Here is a 12,520-nt window from a genome sequence, read left to right on the forward strand (position 1 = left end):
GCACGCACCACACACCTGGAGTTCCAGGTCTCAGGCAGCCTCTGGAACTGCCGTTCTGCTGCCAACAAGGCTGACTTCATCCCAGCCTATGCTACCCTCCAGTCCCTCGACTTCCTGGCGCTGACGGAAACATGGATTACCACTGAAAACACTGCTACTCCTACTGCTCTCTCCTCGTCTGACCATGTGTTCTCGCATACCCCGAGAGCATCTGGTCAGAGGGGTGGTGGCACAGGAATCCTCATCTCTCCCAAGTGGACATTCTCAATTTTTCCCCTAACCCATCTGTCTATCTCCTCATTTGAATTCCATGCTGTCACAGTCACTAGCCCATTTAAGCTTAATATCCTTGTCATCTATCACCCTCCAGGTTCCCTTGGAGAGTTCATCAATGAGCTTGACGCCTTGATAAGTTCCTTTCCTGAGGATGGCTCACCCCTCACAGTTTTGGGGATTTCAACCTCCTTACGTCTACATTTGACTCATTTCTCTCTGCCTCCTTCTTTCCACTCCTCTCCTCTTTTGACCTCACCCTCTCACCGTCCCCCCCTACTCACAAGGCAGGCAATACGCTTGACCTCATCTTTACTAGATGCTGCTCTTCTACTAATCTCACTGCAACTCCCCTCCATGTCTCCGACCACTACTTTGTATCCTTTTCTCTCTCGCTCTCCTCCAACACTACTCACTCTGCCCCTACACAGATGGTAATGCGCCACCGCAACCTTCGCTCTCTCTCCCACTACTCCCACTACTAGGCAGGGATGTAGCTCAGTTGATAGAGCATGGCGTTTGCAACGCCAGGGTTGTGGGTTCGATTCCCACGGGGGGCCAGTATAAAAAAAAAATATGTATTCACTAACTGTAAGTCGCTCTGGATAAGAGCGTCTGCTAAATGACTAAAATGTAAATGTAAAATGTACTCTCTCCTCTTCCATCCTATCATCTCTTCCCTCTGCTCAATCCTTCTCCCTCCAATCTCCTGATTCTGCCTCCTCAACCCTCCTCTCCTCCCTTTCTGCATCCTTTGACTCTCTGTGTCCCCTATCCTCCCGGCCGGCTCGGTCCTCCCCTCCAGCTCCGTGGCTTGATGACTCATTGCGAGCTCACAGAACAGAGCTCCGGGCAGCTGAGCGGAAATGGAAGAAAACTAGACTCCCTGCGGACCTGGCATCTTTTCACTCCCTCCTCTCTACATTCTCTTCATCTGTTTCTGCTGCTAAGGCCACTTTCTACCACTCTAAATTCCAAGCATCTGCCTCTAACCCTAGGAAGCTCTTTGCCACATTCTCCTCTCTGCTGAATCCTCCTCCCTCTCTGTGGATGACTTCGTCAACCACTTTGAAAAGAAGGTTGACGACATCCGATCCTCGTTTGTTAAGTCTAATGACACTGCTGGTCCTGCTCACACTGCCCTACCCTATGCTTTGACTTCTTTCTCCCCTCTCTCTCCAGATAAAATCTCGCGACTTGTGACTGCAGGCCGCCCAACAACGTGCCCGCTTGACCCCATCCCCTCCTCTCTTCTCCAGACCATCTCCGGTGACCTTCTCCCCTACCTCACCTCGCTGATCAACTCATCCTTGACCGCTGGCTATGTCCCTTCCGTCTTCAAGAGAGCGAGAGTTGCACCCCTTCTCAAAAAACCAACACTTGATCCCTCTGATGTCAACAACTACAGACCAGTATCCCTTCTTTCTTTTCTTTCCAAAACTATTGAGCGTGCCGTCTTTAGCCAACTCTCTTGCTATCTCTCTCAGAATGACCTTCTTGACCCAAACCAGTCAGGTTTCAGGACTGGTCATTCAACTGAGACTGCTCTTCTCTGTGTCACGGAGGCTCTCCGCACTGCTAAAGCTAACTCTCTCTCCTCTGCTCTTGTCCTTCTAGACCTGTCTGCTGCCTTTGATACTGTGAACCATCAGATCCTCCTCTCCACCCTCTCCGAGCTGGGCATCTCCGGCGCGGCTCACTCTTGGATTGCGTCCTACCTGACCGGTCGCTCCTACCAAGTGGCGTGGCGAGAAGCTGTCTCCGCACCACGTGCTCTCACCACTGGTGTCCCCAGGGCTCAGTTCTAGGCCCTCTCCTATTCTCGCTATACACCAAGTCACTTGTCTCTGTCATATCCTCACATGGCCTCTCCTATCATTGCTACGCTGACGATACACAACTAATCTTCTCCTTTCCCCCTTCTGATAACCAGGTGGCGAATCGCATCTCTGCATGTCTGGCAGACATATCAGTATGGATGACAGATCACCACCTCAAGCTGAACCTTGGCAAGACGGAGCTGCTCTTCCTCCCGGGGAAGGACTGCCCGTTCCATGATCTCGCCATCACGGTTGACAACTCCGTTGTGTCCTCCTCCCAGAGTGCGAAGAGCCTTGGCGTGACCCTGGACAACACCCTGTCGTTCTCCGCTAACATCAAGGCGGTGACCCGATCCTGCAGGTTCATGCTCTACAACATTCGGAGAGTACGACCCTGCCTTACACAGGAAGCGGCACAGGTCCTAATCCAGGCACTTGTCATCTCCCGTCTGGATTACTGCAACTCGCTGTTGGCTGGGCTCCCTGCCTGTGCCATTAAACCCCTACAACTCATCCAGAATGCCGCTGCCCGTCTGGTGTTCAACCTTCCCAAGTTCTCTCACGTCACCCCGCTCCTCCGCACACTCCACTGGCTTCCAGTTGAAGCTCGCATCTGCTACAAGACCATGTTGCTTGCCTACGGAGCTGTGAGGGGTTACGGCACCTCCGTACCTTCAGGCTCTGATCAGTCCCTACACCCAAACGAGGGCATTGCGTTCATCCACCTCTGGCCTGCTGGCCCCCCTACCTCTGCGGAAGCACAGTTCCCGCTCAGCCCAGTCAAAACTGTTCGCTGCTCTGGCACCCCAATGGTGGAACAAGCTCCCTCACGACGCCAGGACAGCGGAGTCACTCACCACCTTCCGGAGACATTTGAAACCCCACCTCTTTAAGGAATACCTGGGATAGGATAAAGTAATAAAGTAGTCCCATCTGACCACAACACTTTCACCCAGTTCTCCTCTGAATCATTCAGATGTTCATTGGCAAACTTCAGATGGGCCTGTATATGTGCTTTCTTGAGCAGGGGGACCTTGCGGGCTCTGCAGGATTTCAGTCATTCACGGCGTAGTGTGTTACCAATTGTTTTCTTGGTGACTATGGTCCCAGCTGCCTCTCGCAGGATCTTTTTGTTGTTATTCTGTCTCTCACTGTTCAAATAAACCTACCATTAAAATTATAGACTGATCATTTCTTTGTCAGTGGGCAAATGTACAAAACCAGCAGGGAATCAAATACTTTTTTCCCCTCACTGTACATATCTACAGGTAACTGCCAAAATAAAGGAAACACCAACATAAAGCGTCTTAATAGGGTGTTGGGCCAATACGAGCCAGAAAAGCGTCAATGCACCTTGGCATACATTCTACAACTGTCTGGAACTCTATTGGAGGGATGAGACACCATTCTTCCATGAGAAATTCTATCATTTTGTGTTTTGTTGATTTGTGTCTCAGGCGCCACTACAGAATCTCCCATAAGTGTTTAATTGGGTTGAGATCTGGTGACAGAGACGGTCATGGCATATGGTTTACATCGTTTTCATGCTCAACAAACCACTCAGTGAACACTCGTGCCCTGTGGATGGGGGGGGGGATTGTCATCCTATGGGGGCATTGCCGTGGTAGCTAAAATAATGGCATGACCCTAAGCATGATGGGATGTTAATTGCTTAATTAACTCAGGAACCACACCTGTGTGGAAGCACCTGTTTTCAATATACTTTGTATCCCTCATTTACTCAAGTGTTTCCATTATTTTGGCAGTTACATAACAATCCCCATCCGGACTCTTGACTCTCTCTCTCTCTGACTCTTTCTGACTCTCTCTGACTCTGACCTGTTGCTTCTCCTGTGATTACCATACTGTGAAAGCACTGATCCTATCCATCTCTCCAGCTGCAGGGAGACAGAACTCCCTAGGGCCCCACACACACTAATCACTCCAAACACACACAAACAAATGATGATGTACTCACAATGCACTTCCCGTATCTGGTGTACTTGCGGCCTTTCTCCGACACAGTGTAGAGGTAAATGAAGTTGTCATGTGATCCCACTGCCAGCAGGGTGCCATCTGGGGAGGGATGGAACAGGATTGTGGGTAAATTATCCACCATGTTTTATTATCCTCCCTAACCGTTTATTGGTTTAACAATTCTTCCATCAAATCCAAGTCTACGGTTAGGATAGGATGTAAGACCAGCTTCACCCACCTACAGAGAAGCGCATGACTGACAGCTGCTCGTTGCCGTCTGTATGAATGGCCACCAGGTCTCTGGTCTCTGCATCCAGAGCGTACCACCTGGGACACAGGGGGAGGGAAGAGAACATCACAGAGGATTTATAAGAATGGACTATTCCCATACAGGCGTAAGCGATAAGAGATGGGATTAATAGCCACTGCTGCGCTTCAGAGTTAGAGATAGGGTTAAGCTGAACTTACTTTCCTGAGTGAGTACCGATGGCCACAACAGCACCACTGGGGTGGAAGTCTGCACAGTGGCCATGCTCCTGAGAGAAATAAACAGCAAGAGGGAAGGGAGAGATGCAATTCAAACATACAAGTATTTTGTGTAAGGCCTGAATCCTAACTTGAGATGTGTTTGCATGCCTTGATCTCAATGGAAAACTTGCATCAACATTTCAATTACGTCTGTGAATAAAATCTAAAAGGGCAGTGAATGAGCATGTATTCTTAATCTGCAGTATAGAATAGTTCCGAAAGGGAGTTATTAGTTCTTACATCCAGCAGCCTGGTCCATTCCAGGCAGTGGTCCACAGAGTTCCACAGGCACACCTGCCTGTCCTGGGCACAGGTGAGGAACAGGTCCTTGAAGGGGTGAGAGGCCAGCCCCCACAGCTCGTCTGTGTGACCCTGGGGTGATAGGTCAGAGGTTAGAAAATAATGCTGATGTGATGTGGATATGTAGTCATTTTGTCCAAAGTGACTACATACTGAGTAGTTAACATGACTTGCCGAGTAGTTAACACATATTCTGTCTATTCTGTATGTTGCCCATGTTACTGTATGTGAGAATCAAAATCCACAACTCTGGTTTTGCTATGCAAGTACCATGTTCCAACGAACTAAGCCATTGGAAACACACCACCAAAAGCTCTGATGACCTCCTTCACACGGGTGTATTGTGCCTCAAAGAGGGGCAGACGAGGGGAGAAGGGGGTGGGCTCAGTTGGGCGCCCTTAAAAGCGGGGATAAGTACCTCTGCCAGCCTGTTTATACAGAGTTCAAATCACTGGAAAATGAATGCCAAGTTTTACAACGCAGCTCTCTGGAAAATAGCAGCGTCTCGATCGCTCTGCTCTCCCTCACAGAGAAGAAACGATTGGGAAAGCAGCTAGTGAGGAGGCTGACACTGGCATCCCTACAACAGAGCTTCCATAGCAGGGCCCTGCAGTCCTCAGATGGCTTTAGCTCTCACAGCCTGGATATGTAGTGCTGGCAGTCAGCTATTCAGCAGTGCGAGAGAGAGAGAGGGGAGAGAGAGAGAGAGAGAGAGAGAGAGAGAGAGAGAGAGAGAGAGAGAGAGAGAGAGAGAGAGAGAGACAAAGGAGAGAGAAATATAAACTTCTCTCACCTGCACTTCCACCTGGAAGCCGTCATTAAACGTCCCTCTCAGGATGAAGTTACGTGAAGTGCCCACCAAAAGCTGCTCGCCCTTGCCCTCAGCCACAGCACGAATGGTTCCATATTGATCAGGGACCTGCAGTGGAACAGATACATTGAGTTGTACAGAAAAATACCTCCCAAACAGATGATAGGTTTATCATCATATTGAACATGTATATTTATATGTTTGTGCATAAACCATGGTGCATTGGTGTAGACGTGTCTGCGTTGTATTCTGTATGGCTGTGACTGCACCTCTATGTCCCTCTCTTGGTTGAGGTCGTGGTCCCACAGGATGATCTTGTGGTCCTTGCCCCCTCCGGTCAGCAGGGTCCCATTCCTCATCTGACACAGAGTGAACACACTGCCGTCATGGGCCTTGATCTGACGACTGATCTGGTACGCACCTACAGGGGGAGGGAGAAAGAGAGGGAAAGAGAGAGAGAGAGAGAGAGAGAGAGAGAGAGAGAGAGAGAGAGAGAGAGAGAGAGAGAGAGAGAGAGAGAGAGAGAGAGAGAGAGAGAGAGAGAGAGAGAGAGAGAGAGAGAGAGAGAGAGAGAGAGAGAGAGAGAGAGAGAGAGAGAGAGAGAGAGAGAGAGAGAGAGAATGAGAGAGAGAATGAGAGAGAATGAGAGATGAGAGAGAGCGAGAGCGAGAGCGAGAGAGCGAGAGAGAGAGAGAGAGAGCGAGAGAGAAAGAGAGAAGGAAGGAAAATTGGCCAGAAGGAAAGAGGAGGGAGAGGAATGAGAGGCTGTAAAACAGCTCACAGCAGAGATTTCTGGGAATAGGATACCACAAATACTTGACATTCGCTAATGTGGTTTATATGCCACGCTACAGGCCAGCTCTTGTTGTTTTCTCAGGGGAGCATTTGAAGGGGGAAGTGAGTGAGAGTATATGTGTGTCTGTGTGAGTCTGTGTGTGTGTGGTTAAGAAGATAGCTGTGGAAGGCATGTTTGAATGAGTGTGAGCGTCTGTGCGTGTGTCTAGGGTTGATGTGTCTGCATTCTCTACATTCTGATTATCACTCCTCCTGTTATAATACTACATGTCTCTGCTGATAACACACAGATACACAGCACGGCAGGCCCATTCCTCAAGGCTAGTTAGACTAAACCTGAGGCAGTGGAATTCTTAATGGGGGTAATATTGTATCGCTTCTGCTCCCCACATTGGCATGACCTTCATCCCTGCAGAGCTCAGACAGACCCACACACGCACTCAAGAAGACACAAGCATTCACACACGCACGCTCAAGCATGTGCACACACACACAAACTGTACACACACACACACACACACACACATCACAGGAGAACGGCTCATAGTAATGGCCGGAACGGAGCAAATGGAATGGCATCAAACACATGGATGTATTTGATACCATTCCACCTATTCCGCTCCATTACCACGAGCCTGTTCTCCCCAATTAAGGTGCCACCAAGTTCCTGTGACACACATGCATTCCCACCATCTAACCACCGGGTGGCGCCGTGGGCCATCCTAGCCCACCCCAGTAGAGCTAGTAGAGCAGAGCAGATCGAAGCAGAGCAGGTAAATAAAGAGAGATTAACAGTTTATCCATGGCGCCTGGCCCTAGCTCATCCAGTTCCACTGCATGCCAACCAAAACCATTACTGCTCAAACCCCAACACCCTCCGTCCCCCAGGCACTGGGGCCTGCCAACACTCACACCCACTCTCCTTCTCTCTCCCACACTTTTATTTTTCTTCTGTGTCTCTCCTTCAAGGCTGTTTTCTTTTCTTCGGTCTCAAACCACCTCTTTCAGTTGCTCTCTTCTGTGTCTGAGACTCACTGGGAAAGTTAACTATTTGTATTACTCATGTGGGTATGTATGATATGGTCAGACGGTTTTACCAAAGTGACTACCGGTAAGTTTAAAACAAATATTCAGTAGGCTATACATGGCTTATGAGGGAATCAAACCCACAATCCTGGTGTTTCAAGAACCATGCTCCAACCAACTGTGCCATCAGTACTGTAGCACTATACAGGTGGGTGTAGGGACTGTTTGTGAGGTTTAAAGTACAGTGGAAGGTGTACAATGTGTATAGTGTACCTTTGGGTCCTTTCCCTGGGGCCGGCTCCACTGTGCTCCTGCTCCATATCAATATGATGCCTCCAGAGTCTCCAGTCAAGATGTCCCCGTTGTTGAGGAAGGCCAGACACTGAACAAACTTGGGCTTCTCGTATTTCTGAAACAGGATAGGGAGAGACTGAGAATGAAATGTCTTTGTAATAATTGTCGTCTACGTGTTCAGGCAGACTAGAGAAAAATGTATGGGTAAAGGTATACTATGAAAGGGATACATAATATTCTAACATCACATTATTATTTAAGGCACTTTTAGTGACACATAGGGGTGTGCCGAGTACTCTGACAAAACAAGTATCGCAACGAATATGGAGAATTTTCCGAATATGATTATGATACAATTTTTTGGTAATTATCCGTGATCTGAAAAAAGTAATTTCCAGCTCCCAGCACAATAGTGTGCAACTGCAGCCCGCAATTCTGAGCACTCCTGCATGTGGTCATTCCTGCACTGTTTAGCCAGCTAGTCTAAGGAGGACTCGGCAGGCGGACACAGCAGGCTGGAGGCGGGGGTGACACCAGTGCTAGCTAACACATGGTGTCAGCCCCGCCTCCAGCCTACCAGTGTGTCCTAGCCTCTTCTTCTTCTGTAGGGTTTATCGGCGGTTGGCATTCAATGTTATAGTGCATTACCACCATCTACTGTACTGGAGCACCCCTTCCTCCTGCCTATGTACTGGAGTCATAGCTTAAAAATTGACCAATAGAAGTATAAAGAGGGGTTCCTGCAGATGCAGGAATACCCACACGCAGGACGCCCTGAGTTGCGGGCTGCAGTTACACCCTTCTCTCCCAGCACGCATCTCTCTGTCACAGTGTGAAGCGCTGTGCGCTCTAAATAAATAAATTGGCTAGTTCGGCTGTCTGTAAAGAAACCGGCAGGGTGTAGGTTGAACCTGCTGCCACGATTGGATTATAACAAGCCCGGCTCCCTCCCCCTCCCTCCCACACGGCTCCATTTTCACTCATCTCATGGCACAACTCCCCTTCTCTCTACAAACATGTTGTGTGAATCAGAATCCGTAATTAGCTAGTCATTGTTGTTCTAGCTATTGATCTAGTTAGTTATATTTTCTGTCGACGTTGCTGAGGCCATATCGTTGATTTTGTGGCATTGTAGTAGCCTACTTTGTCTGTCCGTCAATATTCCATTGCTGACAACATCTTTGTCGTTATGTTGTTGGCTAAGCCCATATGCTTGCTTGCTATTATTATTTATTCTCGCCCAGGCATGTTTACAGAGCGACAGATCAGTTTGGCTCAAGCAGATCTTTTTAAGTACTTTACACGTTTTTAAGTACTGAACAAGTGAAAGCGTCCTCACCCCGAAGATGCCCTGCTTGCGTGCCAGCGAGGTGCCAGCCCAGGTCCAAAAGAAGATGTGTGACTTGCCACAGGTTACTATGGTGTTGGCATCAGTAGGGTGGAACTCCACCGCAAGCACCACCTCATTTGTAGACTAGAGGAGGTAAAACAAAGATCATATACAGTTAACAATAAAATGTATTTCATAACCAAATCATCAAATGCTTTTACGTATTTTAGGCAGAATTACACAGTACAAAACACCCCAGGTATCTCTGACCTTGATTTCAGCGATTTTGGATTTCTTCTGCCAGTCCCAGACAGTCAACATGTGGTCGTTACAATCATCAATCACTGCCAGGTGTGTACCTGAGTCCTGTAGGAGAAACACAGGGGAAAGTCTTGTCAGTAAAGCTTGCATGAAACACATATCCTATTTTCTGCAATTCACTAAATATGGAATAACATAATAATAATATAATTCCAGTTAATTCACAGCTACACGCTGTATGTTGGTGAGAGGGCATGGAAGTCTAAACATTAATCCACATGTTGCAAAATGGCCATAAAGCAAGCAGAACTAAACAATACTCTTCTAAGTAGTTAGCCATTGAGTAGATTTGGCATAATGATATCAGCAACAGCAGAAGATGATAATAACCTTCATTCAAGCTTTCCTATTATTTGATAGGGCAAATCCACTGCTTAGTTAGACCTTTGATAACATAAGGGGATAATGAATCACTTAGAATGCATGTTTGTGTGGGAGATTAATTGTGTTTGTTTGTATGGAAATGGATCACGGTGTGTTTGTGTTTGCGTGTGAAGGGAGCCAGACAGTAAAAGCTGTGTTCTGGAATGTGCTAACTGAGGACAGAGAGAGAATAGGAACTGTAAACTACTACTGATTAGAGAGCCTATGAGGTATTCAACACCACAATAACACCAGTCTGACCCACTAGCCTGATTACGAAAGGGCTCAAAATAACACCAGTCTGACCCACTAGCCTGATCACGAAAGGGCTCAGTCCAGAAACACACAGCACCTAGAACCCCAGAACTGAGTAGAACCTATAATCTAGATCCACTGGCTGTGATGTGAGTGTGTGATCTATCGGATGTGTGTGATATACCCTTCCCAGTCAGAATGGGGTTTCATTTAATGTACTACACCAGTACCCACAATTCTCATAATGACTAACACGTCCTGGATTATACCATTGGAGGTGCTAGGGGTACCCACCGCTTTGGAGAAGGCCAGGGAGCCCACTCCTCTCTCAAAGGTGCCCAGGCCGATGACCTGCAGGGTGGACAGGCTCACCGAGTCCCACACCCTCACGTGGGGCTGCAGCGGCTAGAGGGAGAAGAGGAGACATACACATGATTTAACAAGCTATCACTGTTGCCAAACTCATCAGACACTCTGGCTGCATTTACAGTCTACTTTTTTTTACAGCATCTTTTCCCGGTTTCCTTCCCTTCATAATCACTGGTAGATGAGGAGAGGAAAAAACACACATCATTTTTGTAGATAAAAGGACTGGACTGATTTCCACCCAATTGCTTTTCATCTATCATATCCTCTAAGATCAGTGGTCATGAAGGAAAGGGGGAAGGAGGTAAGGAAAGGAAGACATTTTAAAGACTTGAGAAAGCCTTTAACAGGTAGTCAGTGAGTGAGTTTGTGCAGGATCAGGCTGACTGACAGGTAGGATACTCTTCTACAGAGTCGGTCCAGGAAGGTTAGTGCCAGTTTGGCATGTATAGACAACAGAGAGCTTAAATATAATGAGTTGCATGAGCGCACTGATTACTGGTATGCTTGAGTAAATATGGAGCACCTTTTGTCTGGGTCTGCCTGACAAAGACATGAGTGAGCCTGATTGTGCAACGCTAGCAGAAATACTATACTGTACACAAGAAGAGACATAGTGCAAACAAGGATTATGCTGCTAAACATAACCACAGGTGTCTCTCTGTATTCGGTGGGCTGGAATAAGACTTCATAACTCACTTGGAAAAACCCATGGCGTTACATAGGTGACATTTCAGCCCTGTGACTTGCCCATGTGTGTGTGTGTGTGTGTGTGTGTGTGTGTGTGTGTGTGTGTGTGTGTGTGTGTGAATGATAGGGAAGAAAACAGCATATGTGCTCCTTAATCTGGTTGAACAAACATGAAATGTACATGAATAACGAAATGTCACACATCCGAACATATCATTAAAGGATTTAGCTAGCAGAAGGTGGGGGGTTGAAAGTGAGGGGGTTAGGAATGGGTGAGGAGGTGGGAGTGTGACTCACCCGCCCATCCTTATCCACTCCTGCAATCTGTCCCGTGGCAATGCGGATCTTATCGGGGTGAACAGCAAGGCTAGCAAGATAAACAGAGAGAGAGAGAAAGAGCGAGAGAGACAGAGAAGATATTAGAGAGAGAAATAGAGAAAATCATACAGATAGAATGAGAGACAAAACATGAATAGATGAATGTCAAACCAATACAAAAATTCAAGTTTGGGAAACTACCTCCCTATTGAAAAAACCTACAGTCAGCAACAATCTGTCATAATAAGAGGAGTATGTCAGGTGTAAAATGAAGTAAGTTGAGAGGGAGCTGCTTGACTGAGCTGGCCTGTTTGCCTGTCTGATGGGAGGAAGTGAGGCGTTTCGTTTCAAACAAAGGTCTGAGTCAGGGTTCTGCTATCACAGACTAATTTGACTCTCCTACTTCTCTACCACCCGGACAGAAGACATTTATATCTCATTTACATAGTCTGTTTATCTTAAGAGGCCCCTGGGAGGATGGGACCTGGAGACAGTTAAGCTGAACGTGTAAGCTACACAGCGGTTAGTGTAAGAACCATTGTGTCTGTGACAACTCTTTGCTTAATCCGCAATAAAGGTTTTGTATGAAGTGTTTGTACATCATTCAGACCCTGGGAACATACTGTTGTATCTTCTGAATCTAGTGTATCTTATCTACTGTATCCAGAATACACAGCCCATGATGGTGTGTAAGCTACTGTATGAATTCATTACCTGATACTAACCAACCAAGGCTGACCAATACTCCCAGGCTGACAAAAAACATAATGTAGAACAAGATACCAGCTCACCATTTGACACAATCGGTGTGGCCAAGGTAGTGGCGCTGTGTTCTCTCCTCATAGTTGAAGAGCACTACCACAGAGGCTATGAAGTATACACTCTCCCCTGTAGGGAGCAGGTACACGTTGGCTCTGCAGTCTCTCCCCCTGTAGCCATACCTGACATAGGGACTCAAGGAACAACAACACAGAACACATGGGGGGGAACTCATAGAGAGAAACACAAGAGACCTCAAAGGGTGCATCTTAACAGTATAAATTGGCTCATTCT

General features: G+C 47.4%; 1 protein-coding gene across 5 annotated transcripts in view; it reads right to left on the reverse strand.

Moving 5' to 3' along the window:
• Positions 1-12,520, reverse strand: part of LOC121569407 (echinoderm microtubule-associated protein-like 4) — a 116,476-nt gene that overhangs the window by 16,444 nt on the left and 87,512 nt on the right. For all 5 annotated transcript variants that reach the window (XM_045214237.1, XM_045214236.1, XM_045214235.1 and 2 more), the window contains 12 exons: positions 12,259-12,408; positions 11,447-11,516; positions 10,388-10,498; positions 9,425-9,520; positions 9,164-9,298; positions 7,804-7,939; positions 5,979-6,130; positions 5,692-5,817; positions 4,839-4,970; positions 4,539-4,606; positions 4,309-4,397; positions 4,072-4,169 (listed from right to left, as the gene is read on the reverse strand). In XM_045214237.1, the coding sequence (XP_045070172.1) occupies positions 4,072-4,169; positions 4,309-4,397; positions 4,539-4,606; positions 4,839-4,970; positions 5,692-5,817; positions 5,979-6,130; positions 7,804-7,939; positions 9,164-9,298; positions 9,425-9,520; positions 10,388-10,498; positions 11,447-11,516; positions 12,259-12,408 (1,363 nt within the window). The remainder of the gene's footprint in view (positions 1-4,071; positions 4,170-4,308; positions 4,398-4,538; positions 4,607-4,838; positions 4,971-5,691; positions 5,818-5,978; positions 6,131-7,803; positions 7,940-9,163; positions 9,299-9,424; positions 9,521-10,387; positions 10,499-11,446; positions 11,517-12,258; positions 12,409-12,520) is intronic.

This window comes from Coregonus clupeaformis, unplaced genomic scaffold (genome assembly GCF_020615455.1).
Source record: "Coregonus clupeaformis isolate EN_2021a unplaced genomic scaffold, ASM2061545v1 scaf0220, whole genome shotgun sequence".
Lineage (NCBI taxonomy): Eukaryota > Metazoa > Chordata > Actinopteri > Salmoniformes > Salmonidae > Coregonus > Coregonus clupeaformis.